The sequence below is a fragment of the Propithecus coquereli genome, unplaced genomic scaffold (genome assembly GCF_000956105.1).
Source record: "Propithecus coquereli isolate 6110/MARCELLA unplaced genomic scaffold, Pcoq_1.0 Scaffold30, whole genome shotgun sequence".
NCBI lineage: Eukaryota > Metazoa > Chordata > Mammalia > Primates > Indriidae > Propithecus > Propithecus coquereli.
The window spans coordinates 1,469,513-1,490,319 of NW_012148619.1; the positions used below are offsets into that span (position 1 = coordinate 1,469,513).

General features: G+C 41.4%; 1 protein-coding gene across 1 annotated transcript in view; it reads right to left on the minus strand.

The window, feature by feature from the left end:
• Nucleotides 1-989: 989 nt before the first annotated feature.
• Nucleotides 990-20,807, minus strand: part of TRIM44 (tripartite motif containing 44) — a 164,191-nt gene continuing 144,373 nt past the window's right edge. The window contains exon 5 of the mRNA XM_012649645.1: nt 990-5,657. Coding sequence (XP_012505099.1) covers nt 5,630-5,657 — 28 coding nt within the window. The 3' untranslated portion in view covers nt 990-5,629. The remainder of the gene's footprint in view (nt 5,658-20,807) is intronic.

Below are 20,807 nucleotides of genomic sequence, written 5' to 3' on the forward strand. Positions count from 1 at the left end.
GAAAACCTCCAAACACATTGTGGTTTGTTAAAACACTGAAGACTCCCAAGTGCTATGGTCGTTGGCAATGCCAGCCCACCAGGCAGAAGTAGTGTCCTCAGCAACCGGGAAGAGGAAGTAGAGCCTAATGATTGCTACAGGAGACAGAGAGTCTGCTGTCCTGGGCTTTACCAGCCAGGCTTATTGGGTGACCTTGAGTGACTCCCTACATTGGACAGTTTCCCCAAAGTTCTCAGTCCCCAGCCAACTGAAGAGTCTGATGAAAAATAATTTAAAAGGAAATTTAGAGCAGGGTTCACAGACTGTAGCCCCTCCAGACACACCTGCTAGTGGGTTTCAGGATTTTTAAACATTCAATTTTAATGCCTTAACATTTTCTAATTTACACAATATTTACCATCTTGGGTCTTCATGTTTGGCTCCTGAAGGCCTCCAAGTATATGACTGCTGGTTTCAATGCAACCTCCGGTCCTAATACTACAAACCGGATTGGAATTGCTTCATTTACAACTTAATTCTATCTCTTCATCAATTATACGCAAATATGTATTTCTAAAGTTCCACAAAGATGATTCTTCTGGCCTAACTGTAATCTGCTCTATAAAGATTTTTTTCTAGGAAATATGATAAAAAATAAAATTTGATCTTCCTTCTAGTTAATCCAAATTCTAAAGCTTTAATGTTATTTGAAAACATCATTCAAGACCAAGTATTCCTTGGGTTATAATCTACTTTGCTCATAAAATTTAACTTAGTCATGGATCATTTTACTTTGAGGAGAAAACATGTCTCTAAATAATGATCTTAAGTCTGTCCTTTTGCCACTTCCTAGAGATCTCCTAAGGTACTCTGGGGAAGTTGGGAGTAAATTATACTCACATCTAATAACCAAAACACCATCGCCTGCAGCATTACCGCAGTTAAGTATGCAGATCGTCATGAATATTTACACCTAGCAGGGTCCTTTGTGCACAACTCTGAGAGACAAATGGTATTTCCAGTAATAGTTTATTGATTTCCAAATGCACAGGGGCGCCAAGTCCGAACATCCTGGGATAGCAGTAAATCTCTCTTACAAAATAATTTACAGTATGAAAATGATATACTGAAACATTAACTCAAACGTGTAATTCCCTTGAAAGATTGAGTGTTCCCTTGTTTAATGTAAAGGGTGGAAGGGGAAGATGACTAAGGAGGGAATGTGACTGCGCACAAGAAACCAGGCAGAGGACGATGAGTTCACTGGTTCTCCCCACTCATGCAGTGTGGCCCGTCGCTGTGGAAAGACTGGTCAGGTTTAACTCCCATCAAGTATAAATCTGCTGTCCTCTCAAGGTCGTATCAAGCCCAGCATGGGCTCTGCGGCTTTTTTTTTTGTTTTTTTTGCACCAATGTACCGAGAAGTGTCTTTGTTGTTTTCATTCTGCTTTGGCCCTTGTTGTGCTGTTTCTGGTATGTTCTCTGTTCCAAACTATACTGTCTTAACAGGCAGGCCTTCGGAGGCAGGAACCGCCTGGGTCTTACGGCTGTTGGAATGGGCTAGGGTGGGGGGGTTCAGAAACACCGCAGGGTGAAGGCAGTAATAATGAGGTCTGAAGTCTCCCTATGGGCCTTCTTTTTCTCTTTAGAGCTGGGCTGAACTCAATCCATAATGAGTTTTTTTGTTTAACATAAAATTCCGGATGTGATCGGCACGCAGTAAACATGCAATTAATTTTCTTATGGAAAAGCAAGTACTGAACAGCCATTATGTGAGTGTGGAATTTCAGGAACCAGCAGGAGGGTATTTTCTAGGTGGGAAGAGAGGACTTCCTAGGCGCTGACACTACTGTAAGGTCGTGAATTCTGCAGTTGTGCCCTCAGGCCTGAATGGAGTAGTTCAGGCTCTCAGGTTACCAAAATGGCTGAGCATCTGAATTTCCCGTGTCATCAGACATCTTGGAGAAGGGATGGAGTACAATTTCCTTCAGGGCTGTCACCGTGGCTCAGTGCTTTATGAGCTGACAATCTCTGCTAGGGAGTTGCTCTTCTTGTAAGCAAGCACCTAAGCTTCAGTGATCTGGCAGCACTTAATTAGGGCTGGCAGAAACCTTTGCAGAGGTATGCAAGATGAGGAGGAGGCTGCTGTGAGTTTCCCTCACTTCTTAAATAGTTTGTGTGCACACATGTATTACATACAAAAACACATCGCATCTTCATTCATATACAGGTACACACACACCAGGAATCAGCAGGAGAGTCCAGATTCACTGAGCTATGAATCACCACATCCTCACAGAGCGCAGAACTGGTGGCTAGGTTTACTAAAAATATGAAGATTTCTTTTTCTGCAGCAGTGAAGCTGCAGACATTTTCAAATAAAGTTAGAGAGCAGATCACCCTTCACTTGTACTATTTCTGCAAAGTTCTATACTCTTAAGGCCCAAGAAACACCTTATTTATGGAAGATGGCATCAAAAATAAAAGGTTACCCCAACTCCTGGGGGCAGGCCCATATTGTTAAAGTGTACTTAAAGCATCTGCTCAAGCGGAGAAATAAGGCTACTTTCAGGTAATTTCTGAGCCCAAACTACAGCCATGAAATGTCATTTTGAAAAATAATTCATAAAGTAGGATGGTTAGGCTTCAGTGGGAGAACCTGAAGCCTCTTTATCCCTCTGTATTTTTAGGTGTACCACGGCATGGGGCAAAGAGCCTGCCCACAGAATTAAGGAGAGCTGGGTTCAAAACCTGGCTCTGGTATTTCCCACCTGTGTGACTCGAGGCAAGTGACTCTTTCACGCCACATCTGTTTTATCACCTATGAAACAGGGCTGTAATACAAGTCCTGGCTCATAGTTGGTCCTCGATACAGGTTAATTCCCTTCTTGGGCTATCAGCACTGAGACTCCAAGCACTTCCTGGGACTGCCTTGGATTTAATAATAGCAAGTCAAAGGACAAATTCCTCTCAGCATCCAGAAACCCAACAATTGAAAGGTAGCCAGGAATTGCTATGAGTGCCCGATTAGTTCTGGAGACATTCATTACCTGCCTTCCTTGGTTGACTTTTTAGGGATTTCTCCAAAGCCTGCAGCCTGCAGCCTGCAGCCAGTCAGGACACAATCCTGAGCACTCTAAATTTTACTGACCTGGCAGGAGGGAAGGCTCTTCATGTGGAGGCTGAAGGCCCAGGAGCATGCTCCGACTCTGGAGGAAGCTGATGCCACTGCAGGAAGCATCCTAGTTCTTACACTGATAAATGCTGCCGGCAGGAACATAGGCGCCTGGGCAGAAGCTGCTGCGCTGTGTTTAATGCTTCCCTGGTTAAAGTTTTATCAGGTGTCGAAGACAGCAGGAGCCCATATAGCAAATCTGAAACCCTTTCTAAGTAAAACCAAAAGTGCTTTCCTTGAGGATTACAGACAATATAATTTATTCAGACAGGTTGGCACATATTTTTATATTTCCATTTATATCCACTGCATAAATGCTTGGATTTCCCAAATACTTATTTAAAGTAATAATACATGATCAGGTATGGAGAGTCAATGATCTGTCCATTGTTAATATGAGGCTACCATTTAGAGATCAAACAATGATTACTGGGGAAAGACAACACAAGTTTCCAAATTCTAGTCTTTTAAACCTTCTGATATTTAAACTCTTTCAAGAGTGGCCATTGGTCCTTCTTTTTAGGGTAGTTTTCTTGGATATGATTGGAGGTTGTAATTAGTTGTATGCCAAATTCTCCAGTCTTTGTAGACAGACAGGTAAAGCACCAAAATTATCTTGGCCATTTCTTGGCCACCAGCGTGAGAGAAAAAGACTTTTTTCGGGTACCATCTCTAACTCCTCTCAGCCCCAATATCCTGACATACTTAGTGAGCTAGGGTAATCCTAACCTAGAAGCATATATGCCTGGTAGCTTCCTGGCCTCAAAGGAATAAATTATTTCACAGCAAGCACAGGATTGAAAAATAATATATTAAATAAATAGGACTCCTACAGTAAGCAAGTATTGTTTCTGCCTCAAAACCATCCTGCATGCACACAAATCAGCTGGCCCTAAAGCTTTGTAATAGGTACATAGGTCACAGGCACTCAGACAGACAGGAAGAGAGGGATTTCTCCCAGTGCAGGCTCCTTTTGTTCTGCTTCACAGGCATTAGAACTCTAGGCCCTGGGGCAGCAGCAACCCCAGGGCTGCCTGGATGTGGTTCCAATTGTATTTCTTAGAAGTTAATACCAAATACGAACAAAAGCAGAGAAGAGGGAACATATAGCCCACTTGTAAACGAGAATTACCTTTCAAGTCCCCTATTTTATCTTAACAGTTTATGTGTATGAACATTCTATTCCATAACTGTGTTTGTTTTATATAAAAATAAGGTCATCCCCTGACTCCAAACCATTTTTTAAGTAAAACTGATGCTTCAGGAAGATGCAAAGTTTTAAGCTTGCAGTTTTGTATCCCCCTAGCACATCACTACTTAATTGGGAGTAAAAACCTTGGTTGTAAAAAATTGTGATTTGGGACTGGAAAAAGGGAAGGAAGTCTAACTTCAGGTGTGTCTCGTGTTACTTAATAGAGAGCCGGGGTGTGGGGATGATCTGAAGGTCTGTGGGTGAGGAGTGCCATAGGAAGAAGGGTTCCAGGAGGATATCTATCTGCTGGGAGGAGGAGCCGAATTCAGCACACCACATACAGAGCAGCAAGAATCCTCCCCACACTGCATCTAAGCCAAGTTAGGCTAAAATGGGGGTGGGACCAGCAAAAACCTACACTGAACATTCCCATTTGGTGGGAATATATTTCAGCCCTTCATGTTGTGAAAAGCCCATAAATCCTACAGAAAAATTCATCCAAATAATTCAGTTTCTATTACATCCTTTAGTGACTATTTTGGAAACTCAGGCAATTTGAATTTAGAAATACTGATTTCAACTTTTAATCAGATTTCTTTGGTCCTGTTTTTTTTTCCTAAGGTCATTTCCTTTCCACCTCTTCAATCATGTTTTCATTTCCACAGCACTGAATTATGAATCTGAAGTCCTGGATAACCTCATACACTAAAAATAGCTTTATCTTCCTAATTTTTAACTATTTCTCCAACGCTGTTTTCAAGTCATCCATCATTTTCACAAATGTAGAACTGGACTTTTAGAGACTTTCTACATGAGTCAATGCGGCCCTACCTTGCCATCATTTATTTCATGCTTCAATATGAACAAAGTGGGGTTTTTGTTAGCAGGTAGGGAAAAAACTCTGACTTCCCTTCAAGATTATTCCAGATCCTTCCCAAGGAAGCAATAGTTTGGTTAGACAATATCACAGGGGTTGGCTTTCCTGAGCAAGTTCGAAGCAGCCACTGAAGAATTGCCTGAAGGGCCTTTCCTTATTGCTCCTTGTTGATCAAAGGGGCTCTTTTCCTTGACCTAACACAACAAGAGAATGAGAAGCACAGTCAGTGAGCATAAAACTGGTCCTCTGTTGGAGAGATATATGTGCCTGCTGTGGGTCTGGGGACATATCCGGTGGAAGTACATTTGTTGCTGAGCAGCTTTCACAGAAATCAGAAGCCGTAACAATACACGCTGTCACATACACACAGGAGAGGGGATGATTTTCCACTGGGGACGCCATGCCTTCATGTGTCCTCTTCTTCACTGGCACCACTACAAAGGAAAAGGAGAAGCAGGTGAGTTGAGACGTCACAGGAAGGGAGGCAGCATAGCCTACTGGTTGATGACACAGGCTTTGTTGTCAGACGTACCTGGATTCTAGTCTTAACTACCATAATTGAGCAGTGTCGCCATGAGCAAGTTACTTAATTTCTCAAAGTTCTGATTTCTTTATCTGACTACAGTAAGAACGATGATAATAAAACTTACTTTCCTGGGTTACTGCAGGATTAAATAAGAGAGAATACATGTAAAATGCCTGGTATACAGTAAGTGAATATTTATTTAAAGGAGCTGAGGGTCATATTATTATTATTTTTTTAACTGACAAAATAAATTGCTGGTAAAAATCAGGAGTTTGATTTCCCCTAAGCCTTAAGCCATCTATTGTTACGAAAGAAAAATAAGGAGAAGCTGTCATCTTCAATCCTAACGGCACTTTGGAATAAAAGCCAAGGTTTCAATTCATGCCACAGGGATAGTTTAAATGTCACCTCTTCAGAGAAGGTACTCTACCTCAGTAGGACTCCATGGTTATTCTCTATCTTCCTTCTTTCATAGCCCTCATCACGTTTTATAATTTCTTTGTTTGCTATTTACTCTCTACTCCTGACTAGAGCAAATAAGAGTAGTGACACTATTTTATTAACTGTGTATAGCTACAACTATTTCATTATCTATGTACTGTGCTAGGCACACAGTAGTGCTCAATAAAAAGTTGTTTTTAAAAAAGGATTGAAATAGGCTGGTGCAGTGGCTCATGCCTGTAATCCTAGCTCTCTGGGAGGCTGAGGCAGGAGGATTGTTTGAGCTCAGGAGTTCAAGACCAGCCTGAGCAAGAGTGAGGCCCTGTTTCTACTAAAAATAGAAAAATTAGCTGGGCATCATGGCATGTACCTGTAGTCCCCGTTACTTGGGAGGCTGAGGCAGCAGGATCACTTGAGCCCAGGAGTTTGAGGTTGCTGTGAGCTATGATGATGCCACTGCACTCTACCCAGGATGACAGAGCAAGACTCTGTCTCCCAAAACAAACAACAACAACAAATAAATAAATAAATAAATGAAAAATAGGAACTGAAATAAAAACAACATGAAGAGAGGGAAGGAGGGATAGATGCAGTTGAAAAGAATGGTCAGTCATTATTGCCCTGATCAGGGTATTTCAGATGTCAGTGGCCAAAAAAATCAGTTGTAGTACACCAGAGGCACGGCTAGTACCTCAGTTGCTCAGAATTATAGCATCTCAGGCTTGGTCCTGGGAGAGAACACTGTCAGTACAGGGATCAGGGCAAGGAGAAGGCAGAGCCCTAAAAAGAAAGGTGGCACACTTAGAAGGACAAAAGTCACAAACTTGCTTAGTTTCTCGTCATCTGCTTCTAGAGGTCACTGTCCTTAAAATAATAACAAGAGCCAACTTGATCAAGTGCTTATAGGGACTACTATCATCCCCATTTCCCAGATGAAGATAGGGAAGCTCTGAGCAGATGTAAAATCCAGGATCACATAGTAAGGTCTGTGTTCTTAAAACTCCAAGTTTAGTTTTGGTTGGATAAAGTCTGAAGTAGTCGTGCTGGTGGAGAAGGAAAAGGCATGTGGAACATCAGCTCCCAGCTATGACCTAGAGATTTTTCATCTCATGAAGGATTATCTATGTCTACATAAAAACTGTGTTCTTTTGCATCCATTTGGGAAAGGTTTCAAGAGAAAATATCCCAGGCAACAGATTTTTAGAACTTCTGTTAAGGGTGAAAACATTTCAAGACACAGGGTCTGCAAATTGAGGTAAGTGTACTCCAGGAGCCAAGAGAACCTACTCAGTAATCTTCACCACCCCAAACTCTGCCCTATTTTTACCCCCTTTTCCTGCTGGCTGTCTAATCATGTGATGAGGGTGCACACTAGGAAGGGCTAGACAGTGGACTGTCATTAAGGAGAACTATTTGGTGGCATCTGTCCCAAAGGGAACAAAGGATGTGTTATGAAAGCTTCTCATCAGAATCAAGGCAGAGTTGGAACTGGCGCCATATTATCCCCATTGACACTATATCCAAAGCAAGCTCTCATTGTTCTCTTGTCAGTTTACTTCAAATATGAGAGAGCTAGCATATGACTGTGCCCTTTCCTTAACCTGTTGTTCACTTTTTAACATTTTTAACTTGAGATACATAGTTTAAAGGGTTCATGAACCTACTGAAATTGTATACAAAAGTTTATCTGTGTATTCTTTTGTCTGAGAATTTTCATCATATTCTCAAAGAGGTCAACAACCCCCCAAAATTGAGAATAATCAAATTATAAATAAATTCTTTTCCACTTGCCAGGTCTTTATTATGAGACTTGGAGAGTGGCTGGGGAAAAGGACAAAGTCCTGACTGATAAATTCTTTTCTCATTACCCTAAAAGAGACCTGTCCCTGGGCCTGAAAGATATAGTTTAAAACATAAGATGTTGAGATTCTGGCCTATCATTTATTGATTCCTTCATTTGCTAAATATTTGCTGTCTACCATGTGTCAGTCATGATGCTAGTCATAATAATGAATAAGATGGACACAGTCATTGCCCTCATGGGCTTTACAGCCTAGTAGGTGAGACAGACAGAAAGGGGCGGTGAGTGGTGGGTGGGAGTCGGGAAGGGAGAGAGAACTTTTTTTTCCCCAGAATCACATCTTCAAAGAAAGAATCTTACTTTTATAATCAATAGCACGTTTTTCACAATAACGAAGAAAAAGGATCTGAACTGAATCTGTAAGATAAAGCTTTGCTCACCTCATGTGTAGGTCTCTGCTGGAGGGTAAACCCAACAGTATAATCAGTGTGAGGCATCATCTCTTCTCCTGAATACTCATTATTCACTTTGTATGTAAGATAGTCTGTGTTCATGAGATTTTATCTTACATAGTCTATAAAAGTCGGCGTTTTCTCCAAAGTAAGTAATATAGCCTTCCACCTCAGCCACTTATCATACTCCTCTGAAACATCTATCGGTCACGCTCAGATTTATAACTGAGTGGGACTTAGAGGTTAATGTCTATTTTTTTTTTCTTAATGAACTATGGGTGTTAGGCAGACAGTCCATTCTATAGCAGATACTTACCAATGAGACAAGCAGCATTACATAATGGCTTTTCAGTCATCAGACTGAACTAGGTTCAAATCCCTATTACGGCATTAATAAACTGTGAGACCTTGGGTGAGTTTCTGAACCTTTCTGAAACTCAGTTTCCTCATGGTAGTACTATCTATCTCACGGGGTTACTATGAAAGCTTTATGTATTTTATGCATTATAAGTCATAAAAAAATGTTGGCCCCCTTCCTCTATCCACCTTCCTTCTTATTCTGAATCAAAACCTGCCTCCTCCTAACTTTCCTTCAACATTCCTAGTTCTGGCATCTGAAATATTACATTCCAGAACGAGTGTGCTCTTATCCCCAAATACCCTTCAAATATTTGGAGAGCAACTGTATCCTGCTTTGCTCACTTGGAAAGTTTTTTTAATGCCAACTCCAGACCTGATGAAATACAGGTATTCAATAGAAAGGCTGAGGTCCATGGCTCTGACCCTTCTACATGGCAGGTCTCTAGAAAAGTCATTCCCTGCCAAACTCTAATGAGGACGAATACTGAGTAAAGTTTAGTTACCCAGCCTGCACTCAGTCACTGACTGATCTAGTCTGAGGGTACTGCTGTATCTAAAAGTGGTAGTTTTAAAAATGGAGTACACATATCCTGTGGTACATAACAATTTCCAGGGAGTATTTGGGCACAGATAGTTTTAAGGAAATAAATGTCTAAACCCTTAACTTCTTTCCTAAAACTGACCTTTCCAAGAAGATGCCTATAGTCTATAGGTTCTCATTTCAGCCACCCCCACTTTGCAAATCACCTTACTCCCACTTCAGAAAAGAAATGCATACCTCTCACCTTCCTGAATCTTACCCCACAATAATTTCAGAATGTCTCACTTCTAAGAGGAGTCCTATGAGAGAAAGGCAGGAAATAGTAAAGGAAAGAATCTCTTATTTCGTCCAGGCAATAAGCTCTTGGCAAGGTTGTGTGCTTCATTTATCTGTCCATTGATCTATGAATTCAAATTCAGAAGTGAGACAGTTGTCATGAGGTGTGTACTAATATGTTTATTTGAATTGAAAAAAATGAAATCAGACTTGATCTGACAGAAAGCAAGTCTGATTTGGCTGGATGGTTTGACCGCAGCACTGGCTTTGCCAATTAGATTATACAGAGTACCTTGCCTATAAATTTAATAAGCTAAATCTGCAGTGCCAAAGTTTTGAAGAAAGCATACATAAAAACTCACATAAACTACACAATATGTCAGCAATCACATCCTTAGCAACTATCTAAACTTGATATATGAATTCAGAAGTTAACTTAAATACAAGCAAGGAGGCAACATACTTTTTTCTATTCTTTTAGGGAATATAAAACCAAAAAGTTAAACTCAAGGAACTGGGACCTCCTAAATTCTGACTAAGAGGGTATGAGATTTCACACCTCTCTGGTTGGGGTGACAGAATGGGATTAATGTGTCCCAGCCAGCAGAACACTGTATCCTCTCTCTGACTGGGCACACTGATGAGGTATTCTTTTTGTCTGGCTATGGTGCCTATGAAATGGGAGAGTAGTCAGAGGACAGACACCATAAGCCCCAGTCACATTCAGCCCCTATGCACCTGCTGATAAAGTGATTATGATAGGGAAGTGTTTTACTGCCTGACAATATTTTAGTCTGTATAGATAGGCAGCTCAGCTTTTCAGCTTCTGTCCCCAGAGCTACAGGGGTTGTAAGAGGAAGTCAGTACATGAGATGGCAGGCATTCTGACTTTTCAAGTTTAATCATTTCTTTTCCTAAGCATATAATACAACTTAATTTGATTTGGTATCACTCATGTCTGCTGAGTTCTTGGCTATTTATTAATTAATTATTGTTATAAAAGGATTAGTCAACTCAGGAGGATAGAGAAATTTAGACATATTGACAAGGGAGGAAGGCTAGATTCAACTGAGATGCAAAAAGACAGATTTAGTATTTTCCAAAAATTAAGCCACCCAGGCACTGTACAGGAGCTAACTGGGAAGTCTTGACCTTTCAGTATCTGAGGGAAGTGGTTGCCTAGTTGTACTAAGTATGCGATCAGTTCTGCTAGGGGAATGGACACACACTTGGGTCCAGAGACATTCCTCCACTAGACAGAGCAGAGCTGCTACCTTTGTCCCTTCTGTCCTATGCTCACCTGCCCCAACAGCTTGGGCTGAAAGTGAGGAGGTCACTGTGCTGTGAGGGATCAGAACTTATATGTTTAGCTGTCTCCTGGAGAACAAGTGAGGTATAAATATAAAATAAAGTAAAATGTTCTTGGTTTATCCTGGATTAACTGAGAAATACATGATGAAAAGACCTAGAGTTCTAGCCCTGGCTCTGCTATGTGATTCTGGGATCCAGTTGAGGCCCAGAGAGGCTTACATGACTTTGCTAAAGGTACACAGCTTGCAAATGGTAGACCTGGGTTAAGCAATCAGACTCCAGAACCCTCAGAAATGAAACTGAACTTGGGTATAAGAGGTTAGCCTGTATTTTCTGACCCCTAGTTACCCAGTCAGTAAGTGGTAGCCATTTAAGTTCTCTGAGGCCCAATTTTTACACCTGAAAAATGGGATAATAATACCTACCATCAGGGGTTGCTGTAATGAGATGGAAGACACATGCAAATATTTTAAGATAAAAAAATGCTAGATAAGAGTAAGATTACTTACTATAGAAGAAATAAATACAGACACCTGGGTTTGTCTCTCAGCCCTCACAGCTGACTCTGCTTCTCCAGACCTACTTAGGGGCCTCTGAGAGGCTTGGGTCTCCAGTGTAGCCTCATACCCACATTCTGACCACAGTGCCAACTTTGATCCCCATGCACCTTGCAGCCTATTTACCGTTTTTGCAGGTGGCTACCCTTCTTGCACTGGACAGGGCCCGTGTGGGTGGTGGCCTGCTCAGGCAGTGCCCTGCTATAGGAAGGTACTTGAATAGAAGTAACAGGCGGGCCTGCCTGCCAGTGCTGGCATCCTATCTGTTCTCGGAACTCCCTTCTTTGGGACTGAGTCCTTTGCTGCTGCTAGATTTAGAAAAGAATCATTTCCAGCATATTTTTTTTTTAATTCAAAAAGTAACTTTTTCTTTTTTGCTGCTTTTTACTTTCTATAGCAAACAGGTATTGCTTCTATAAAAAGAAAAAAAAATCCATAATGTTATCCACCAGGGATACTCATCATTAATACACTGAAATATACTTGCCCATCTTCCTTCTATACATATATAAAAATAAATATCTTTTATAAAATTGGCTCATACTTCATAGGCTCTTTCATAATCTGCTTTTTCCATTCAACTATCAATCATTAATATCTTTACTTACCAAGAATTATATTTCTATAAGATTATTTCATGACTGAATTGTATGGATTTATCATATCTAATATTGGACATTTACATTATTTCTACCTTTTCACTATTACACACATCTCTGTGATACACATCATTGTGGACAAATCATCCTTAATTATTTACAGAGAAAAATTCCTAGGAGGGAAACTTGTGGGTCAAAAGGCACGTTTGTTTTATAAGCTTTAATATTTAGAACAGCTTTAGATTCACAAAAAATTGCAAAGATAAAATAGAAGGTTCACACACCTAGTTTCCCCTATTATGAACATCTTACATTAGCGTGCTACATTTGTTACAATTAACCAATACTGATACATTAATAGTAAAGTCTGTATTTTATTCAGATTTCCTTAGTTTTTCCCTAATGTCCTTTTTTTGTTCCAGATTTCACCCGGGATAGCACATTTAGTCATTGTTTCCTTAGGCTCCTCTTGGCTGTGATAGTTTTTCTGAATTTTCTTGTTCATGATAGCATGACAGTTTTGATCAAGTATTTTACAGAATGTCCCTCAATTGGGATCTGATGTTTTTTTAACAATTAGGCTGTGGTTATGGGCTTTTCGAAGGAAAACCCATTATCATTACATCATACTAAGGATTCGTATTATCAATATGACTTAACACTGCTGAAGGTGACCTTCACTACCTGGTTGAGGTAGTGCAAGGTTTTTCCATGGTAAAGATACTCTTTTTCCCACCGTGGGCTCTTCAGAAGGAAGTTATTCTGAGTAGCTCACACTTAAACAGTGAGGAGTTATGCTCCCTCTCTCCTTGAAGGCAGAATATCTACATAAATTATTTGAAATACTTTTGAACAGCAGATTTGTCTCTTCTCCTTCATTTACTTCTTTATTCAATCGTTTATTTGTATCAGTATGGACTCATGGATATTTATTTTATGCTTTGGGTTATAATCCAATATTACTTATTTTGTTAATCAAATTGTACAGCTTTGGCCTTTGGGAGCTCTTTTAGTTGGCTTCTGTGTTTCCTTGACATAGCTCCATCAATGTGGGGTTTTCTGTTTGTTTTTGAGCACTTTCCTACTTGCTGCCACTACAAGACCTTCCAGGCTTAGCTTATATATTTCCTGCCCCAGTCTCAGAATCAGATATTCTCTATAAAGCAAACGATATGTGTTTTTAAAGGCATTTGATACTTTATTGTTAATCTGCCCTCCAGAAATCTTATACTGATTTACGATTACTCATTTAGGTATGAGAATGCCCATTTTCCCCACATCCTGGCAGTCTCAAAGTGTCTGCAGGGAGCTGCTCTGGCATGGGACAGAGCATGTGTGCATGCATGTGCATGTATGTGTCTGTCTGTTCCTCCTGTGAAATAACTTCCATTTTATTTGGTTTCTATTGAACTTCATGAGGAAAATGCCACGGGGCAGTTAAGTTTTCCCTTTTCTCTGCCTTTATGTTGGCCTTCCCCAACCTCCCGTTCCTGCTCCAGTGCTGCTGGATTTCATCACTGAAGATCTCCTGTGGTGAGGGCTGAAAAAACCTTTCCCATACCCTCTATTAGGTCCCAGGAAACTCCAGGAGGTGGGGAGTCAGAAGCAAAAAATAGCCAAGGGTCTACCTTCCCTGCTTCTATACCTTCAGGAAATCCTCCTGACCCAGTTTCATCTTCTCTTGGCATCTTAATAATGGAAACCAAATCTCTCAAGCAGTTTCCTTCTACAGAAATCTTAAACATAGGATTTAAAAAAACGCTGGATTTCGAATTTCCTGTTGCCTCAGCTACCGTATCTTACAAGTTACCAAAGAGAGAGAAAGGATCAATAAATAAATATACTTGACACTAATCTCTAATCTCTGTATGAACTGTAGGCTGTGTGTGTGTGGAGGGGGGGGAAGAGAGAATGAATATGAATGAATGAATGAGAGTGAATATTTCTCAGTAGCTATAAGTCCCATTATGACCTTGAATTGAGGTCTGGAAGTTGTAGAAAGTTAGAAGTTGGAAGGGCACCAACATTTAAAGACCAAGTGCTACTTTTTATACGGTAGAGGGTTATAAATATGGATTTAGGAGTTAGAAACACCTGGGTTTGGGTCACAGCTCTGCCACTTACTAGCTGTGAAATTTGGAGTTCGATGTTCTTACTTGGAAATGGAGGACAATTTAGTAATTTAGTTCCTACCCAAAAGAGTTGCTCGAAGGATTAAATGAGGTTAATGTATATAGAGTATTTGGCAAATATATAAAGAGCTTGGCATGGTACCTGTCATACAGTAAGCACTCAATACATTTTGTAGTTATTTAGTAACATCACATGAAGGAACTAAAGGCTACGAGAGGCTAAAAGTCATACAGTGAGTTGATGGCAGAGTGAGACTGACTGGAAGTCAGTTCCTGGCTCCTGAATACACCATCGTACCTGGAGCCCCCATTGCCTCTAAGACTGCTATTTATTAACCAAAAAAAGAGAAGAGTCAACAATGTTGTCACCCATACGCTGTAGGTATCATGCAGTCATTTCTTCAAGATTGCTTCCTGAGCTTGTTCTCTTGCTGTGCAGGCCATTTTTTGGGAACAACAGTAACAGCTATTGTGTACTGGGAATGCTTTCCATGTGCCAAGTGTTGCGCTCAAACCTTAGGAGCACCATCTCCCTATACCACTGAGTCCAACAGCACGTCCAGCTTACTCAGCCTGCACAACCTCTCCCATGTCTGCCCATTCCTCTTCTCCACTGCTGCCCCCATCTCTTGCTTGAACTACTGCAGCTGCCTCCCGACTGGTCTTCGTACTTCTACTCTTAATTCACTATTGTCTACTTTTCAAACTGTATTCAGAGTAGTGTCTTTTAAATGTACAACAGATTAAATCACTGCCCCACTTAAAAATCCTTCAGTGGTTTCCTATAACCCTTAGAATAAAGCCCATAGCCTACAAATCTCTGCATGTGTTGACCTGTGCCTCCTCCTCCAACCTGATTTATGCCATCTTCCAGCCACACTGGCTTGCTTTCTGTTCCTCAAATAAGCTGAGCTTGTTCCTGCCTTAAGGCTTGTGTTTTCCTGTTCTGTCTCCCCTTACATCTTAGAATGAATGACTCCTTAACATTCAGGTTTCAGCTCCAAGGTCACCTTCTCAGAGGCTGTCCCTGACCAAGCGATCTAGAGTAGCCATCCCACCCCTGCACTATTAAACTGTTGTATTGTCTTCACAGCACTGATCACTACCTAAAATTATTTTGAAGTGGCAAATTTTGTTCTGTGCTGTATCATCAGTACCTGGTAATGTGCTTGGCACTAGTGAAACCTTGTCAAATATTTTTGAATGAATGAATGAATGATCAAAACAACCCCATGAAGTATTACTGTTCTAGAAACTTTCCCAGGCAAACTATGGGCTGCTTGCTGATTTTGGAGATAATGCCCAGGAATCTCATGAATAGCTTACTTTGACAGGTGAACCCAGGCTCCATTTCTTTCCTAGTTGTTATTGCAATGACCAGGCACATAAAACCACTAGGCTTTAGGTGTGAATTAAAAATGCTATATTATAAACAACGATTAGTCTTACAAATGACTAAGCCTTACTGGAAGTTTTACTGGTAAAGGACAGGTGTGGCCAATCGGCAGAGAATGCTGTTGTCACTGAGGCCAAAGCAGAAGCAAGCTTACGTCCAGCTCTCCCTAAATATAGGAACTTGAAGAACCAATTCATCTTCACGAGGAAATGTTCTTATTTGGCTTCCCTATAAAACAGCTGCACATCTGGCAACTTCCAACCCCCTGAAATCCAGCTGGGAATTGTTCTGAAGGCCTGGATTCAAGAGTTTAACCATCCACCTGTCACCCTACTAATGGTCTATGGAGGGACAGAAGTGAGGATGATATCAAGTCATCCAGGCCAAGATGGAGATGAAGGGGCAGTTAATTCATGGACCCCACTTTCCCTCAGATGAAATGTCAGCTGAACGGCTCCAGAAGCGGAAGAGCTGGGTTAGCGATTGTGGTGGTTGTGACTCAAAGTAGAAAAAGCACGCAACTTGGCTTCAAGACCCATTCTAGCACACGTAAAAAGAGGGTGATGATACATTATAAGCACTCACTAAATGGATGTTATCATTGTTTGCTAGACACTGAACTAATCACTTCACCAAAATTTTTACAGTCAGTTTTCATAATAACTCTGTGTAATAGCATTAACAATCCATTTTACAGATGAAGAAAATGAGGTGCAGAGAAATGAAGTAAAACCCCAAGGTCCCACAGATAGGTAGAGCTGCAGCTACAACCAAGCCCCGGCCCTGTTTGAACCCTGGGCAGGAGACTCAATGGTGAGAGAAGGCAGCACATGATGGGGCTCATGAAATCAGCTTGGTTGCATTTATCCAGCCAGGTTATTAGTAATGCCTTATTACCAGCAGCAGAGGTGGCAACTGGTACCTTGTTGCTAAAGATTTTCCAAGGCCTTGACAGACTCATCAATTACTAGAGAACTTCCTTCCTGCTAGGGAGGATCCCAGTAGTCTTTTAATAAAAAAGAAGCACAGCTAGATTTTTTCACTTTTTACAACTGCAGCCCATCTATGACTTTCCTGTTGTAACCTGGCTGCAAGGTGGCCATTTCCCTCAGACTCTCACCTTGGTTCTTGTGGGCTCTAGCAAGCATAATCATGTAAAAAGGCCTGCCACCAAGACATTTCTCCTGGACTTAGGTCAGAGTCTCTCTGGGTCAGATATCAGTTTCAATTTCAATCCCATCTGTCCTCAGGTAAGAGGCACCAAGCTCTTGCTCTTTTAATTAGGTTTCACAGAAATATCTTTCAAGGTTTCAGCTGATTTTCACTATACCCTACTAGAGGATGAAGTTTGAATTAAGATGTCCCCTTGTCTGCCTTCAGGGAACCAGTGATGAAGGTGGTCTGATAGATCCCTGCTTTGCCCTTGCAGCCTCCAGGGGTTCAAGGGTTCAGAATGTCTTAGCATGGCTATACTGTAAATGTTGGTCTTTGCCACATGAGCTCCTTAGAGACTGAATTTGTTTTTCATTCACCATTTTATCCCCAGTGTTTAGCAACATGCCTGGCACTTAAGACATATTTGGCAGCTGGCACATGGCAGCTCTCATGACCTGCCTTGGCCTAGGGATTTAACTGATGAGGTGAAAGGTGGGGAAGGCAGACCTTCAAGGTAGAAACTGTGTCCAACAGGAAAGTAGTCCTTTCTCTAGGAGCACTAAAATCTGTCTACTGGGAGAACTCCTAAAGGAGGTAGTATAGTATGTTAGGATCACCCACTTTGAAATGACAACAGAATTACCATCCAAACCCTTCAGCTCTGAGCTGTGTGACTTTAGCAGAGCTATTTAACATCTCTATGCCTTAATTTCCGTATCTGTGAAATGGGTAGTTATTTCATTCATTTGGTCTTTCAGTGAACAAGTATGTATTGCGTACCCGTGATATATTAGGAAGTACAATAGGTGCATTATAGCAGTGAAAAAGGTTACCAAAGTCCTTGTTCTCATGGAGCTTAATTTCTAATGAGACAATAAACAAGTAAACAAATGATTTCAGATATATATGAAGAAAATAAAGCAGGATGCTAGAATAGAGAATGATGGGTGCTTGTGTGTCTGTGAGGGGGGCAACTCAGGAAGGCGAAATATCAGACCTACCTCTAAGAGTTGACATAAGTATTAAATGAGATAATGGATGTAAAGTGTTTAGCATACTGCCTAACAGGTAATGAGCACTCAACCAAATTCAACTGTTTTTATATCACTCCCACCCTGAAGTCAGTTGCTTCTTTCACCTCACAGCGACTGAGCACCAACCACATGCCAGTGACGGAATGCAGCGGTGAGTCGATACGGTCTCTACCCTTAAAGAGATCACAGTGTGGCAAAGAATGTAGATGTGTGCTAAGAGAGAAGAGGTGGTAAATTCCACCTGCAAGCAGAAAAGGCTTTATCACTCAGTGTTGACAGATGGACTGGTATTTCCAGGGAGACAATGGAGCCAGGAGAGGGTATGCCAGGTAGAAGGAACTGCTTAAGCAAACTCTTGAAGTTGTGAAACAGCTGGGCATGTTCAGGGAGCTGTGAGAAGTTCACAATGGCTGAAGATAAAGTATGAGAGGGTCCGCTGAGAGAAAAAGTGTCTCATCAGCAGCGCCTAAGGCTTGTCATTATGGGCCATGCTTGAAGTGTCTCCTAAGAAGATGGGGGGATGTAGATGGGAAAGAACAGAAGAAGAGAAGGGCGTTAGGACTCCATATGGCGTCTACCACACTGCCAGCACCTCAAAATGGGAATAAGGGCTATGCTTAAAATAGTCAGGCTGTGTTCTGTGCCACACTCCCAAGGCAGCACAAACAGATGTTTCATGGAAAAAAAAAAAAAGAAAAAGAAAAACAAATACCCAGTGGTAACTCAATATAAAGCCTGTATGGGGGCTAGCAGGCAGTAGGCTGCTCAAATGGGATTACATCATCAGCACAGGTCTGAGACTCAGCTTGGAAGAGTAACACGGGTGCCAATGTGATGATGCTGGGTGTCTGGAGTGAATGCCCCCAAACAGAGCCTGGGGCTCCCTCTGTGCCAAAGCCAGACTCACTCGCCTGAGAGTCTAAGGCTCATGCCAGGGGCATTGAAAGAGTTGGTTTTAAAATGGGAAAACAGGAAGCCATGAGGAGATGTCCTGTGTCCAGCTAATAACTCACACATCTCTGCCAGCATGTCTTTTCTGAGATGAGTGTAACTGCAAAGTGGATGTTTATAGAAGAGAACAAGGTCCCTATTCTCCCACTGCCTGGTTCCCTGCCTGTTTACTACTCAGTTCTATCCCTGCCTTTGCAGTAAACGTTCTCCCCAGGAAATGGAAAAGAAGGTAAGAAAGCTATCCCCACCTGTACCCTACCTCCAATATTTCATTCAAAAGGTCGTAATATAGCCGGTAGGCCTGTACTACAGGAATCTGCCCTTCCTGGGAGGAAGGTTGCTTGATGTAGACAGCCAAGGAGATGAACACTACATCTAATCTGCTTTCAGCTAAATTCTCCTTGGACTTCAGAGTTCAGTGCTGTCAAATGAGAGAGCGCACTAGTCGTCACTAGATGACCAAAAAACACATGAGAACACCAAATAGGAGAGCCAAAGCAGAGAGAAGAGAAGAACTGAACACTGCAGCTTTCCATCTGTTGCATGCCACTGCCCAATCTCAAGACTGAACAAAGCCCTATGTACTGGAGGAGGTGACAGACATCCAACAGAAGAGCATGAAAAACAGCAAGGCCTTCACCACTTTCCAAAGATCTCCTCCTATAAGCCATTAAGCCTAAGGTCCTTATTAGTTCCTTTGGTCTAAGGTACTGAAAGTTCCTTTTGGCTGAACTCCTAGAGTTAAAAATCAGTACATATTATACCACAAAAATATGCCACGAGACCACCATAACCACTTGAGCACAGAGGAGTTTCTGGATGAGCCAGCTGTCATCTTAGAGCTGATGGGATGGGGTTAAGTTTTGCTAAAGAGAAATGATAATCTTTAAAGGGTCAGGACTAGAGGGTGTAAGTATAGGGTGCTGAAAGCAGATAAGGATTATTAAAGACATTTTGCCCTACTCCCAGTTTTTCCTCAAGCCAGCTCTGCTGTGACACCCAAATGACATAATCCTACCACTTCAGACATATTTCATCTATATGCAGAAGAACCTGTTTATGGCTCAGTCTCAATATATTCAGGTGTCATAACATTTATGATATCTGGAAAGCAACTGCTCTCCACTGGCCCAACCAGAGCAAACAGTGAAAACACCCCAAGGAGCACCAGGAGAATATGCCCCTTAGAACTGAGAAAGGCCCAATTACCCTCTAAGACTGCCTAATTGAGGAGCATCTGTCAACAATTCGGATGGCAGGGTTCCCTGCTGTCAGAATTCTCACATTCTCTCAGACTGAGAGGAACAGGAAGGATAGAGAAACCAAAGTCTGAATCCAGTCCTTCCGCTTATTAACTGGGTCCTCCTGGGCAAAACTTACTCCACTGGGTCTTAGTTTCCCCACTTGTAAAATAGCATCAATGATTTCCACGTTCTTAATGAAGGTAAAAAAGCATATAGCACATGATAAACACTATTAAGTGATCACTTTTCTCATGAAATGATGTACATGACAGTGCCCTGCACATACCAGACTTTCACTACACATTGCATTGCTCCTTTCTCTCTCCTTAGATGAAATGATTTCTAAGGCTCTTGCACTGAGTCCCAATCAGACTCAAGTTTAATATAGAACAATAAATATATCAGATGGTTGTTCTACACTAGCACAAGAAGTTAACCAAAGTGCATAGATCTGTTGCTTTCCCCACCCACTCGCCCACTCACTACTTAAAACATTCCACTGCAGTCTTCACTCAGCCCACCAGAGAGGGTGGGAGGAAGGGAATGACAACAAAATAAATATTTCAGCTAACCACTTTGGGGAAAAGATATGAGAATTCTTTGGGGAGTTGTTTTTAAATTAAAAACCATTTGCTGTGAGACAATAAAGCCACTCCTCTATAAAAACTATTTTTAGGGCCTTAGGCTGAAATACATGTAAGAAAGAGAAAAGGAGTTAAAAAGAAGAGTGATAATTCTGTGCATAGGAGTTTAAGCAAAGCCTGTGGAACTTACCTGTTTTATGTTGAGCTGCAAAGAGAAAGCTTAT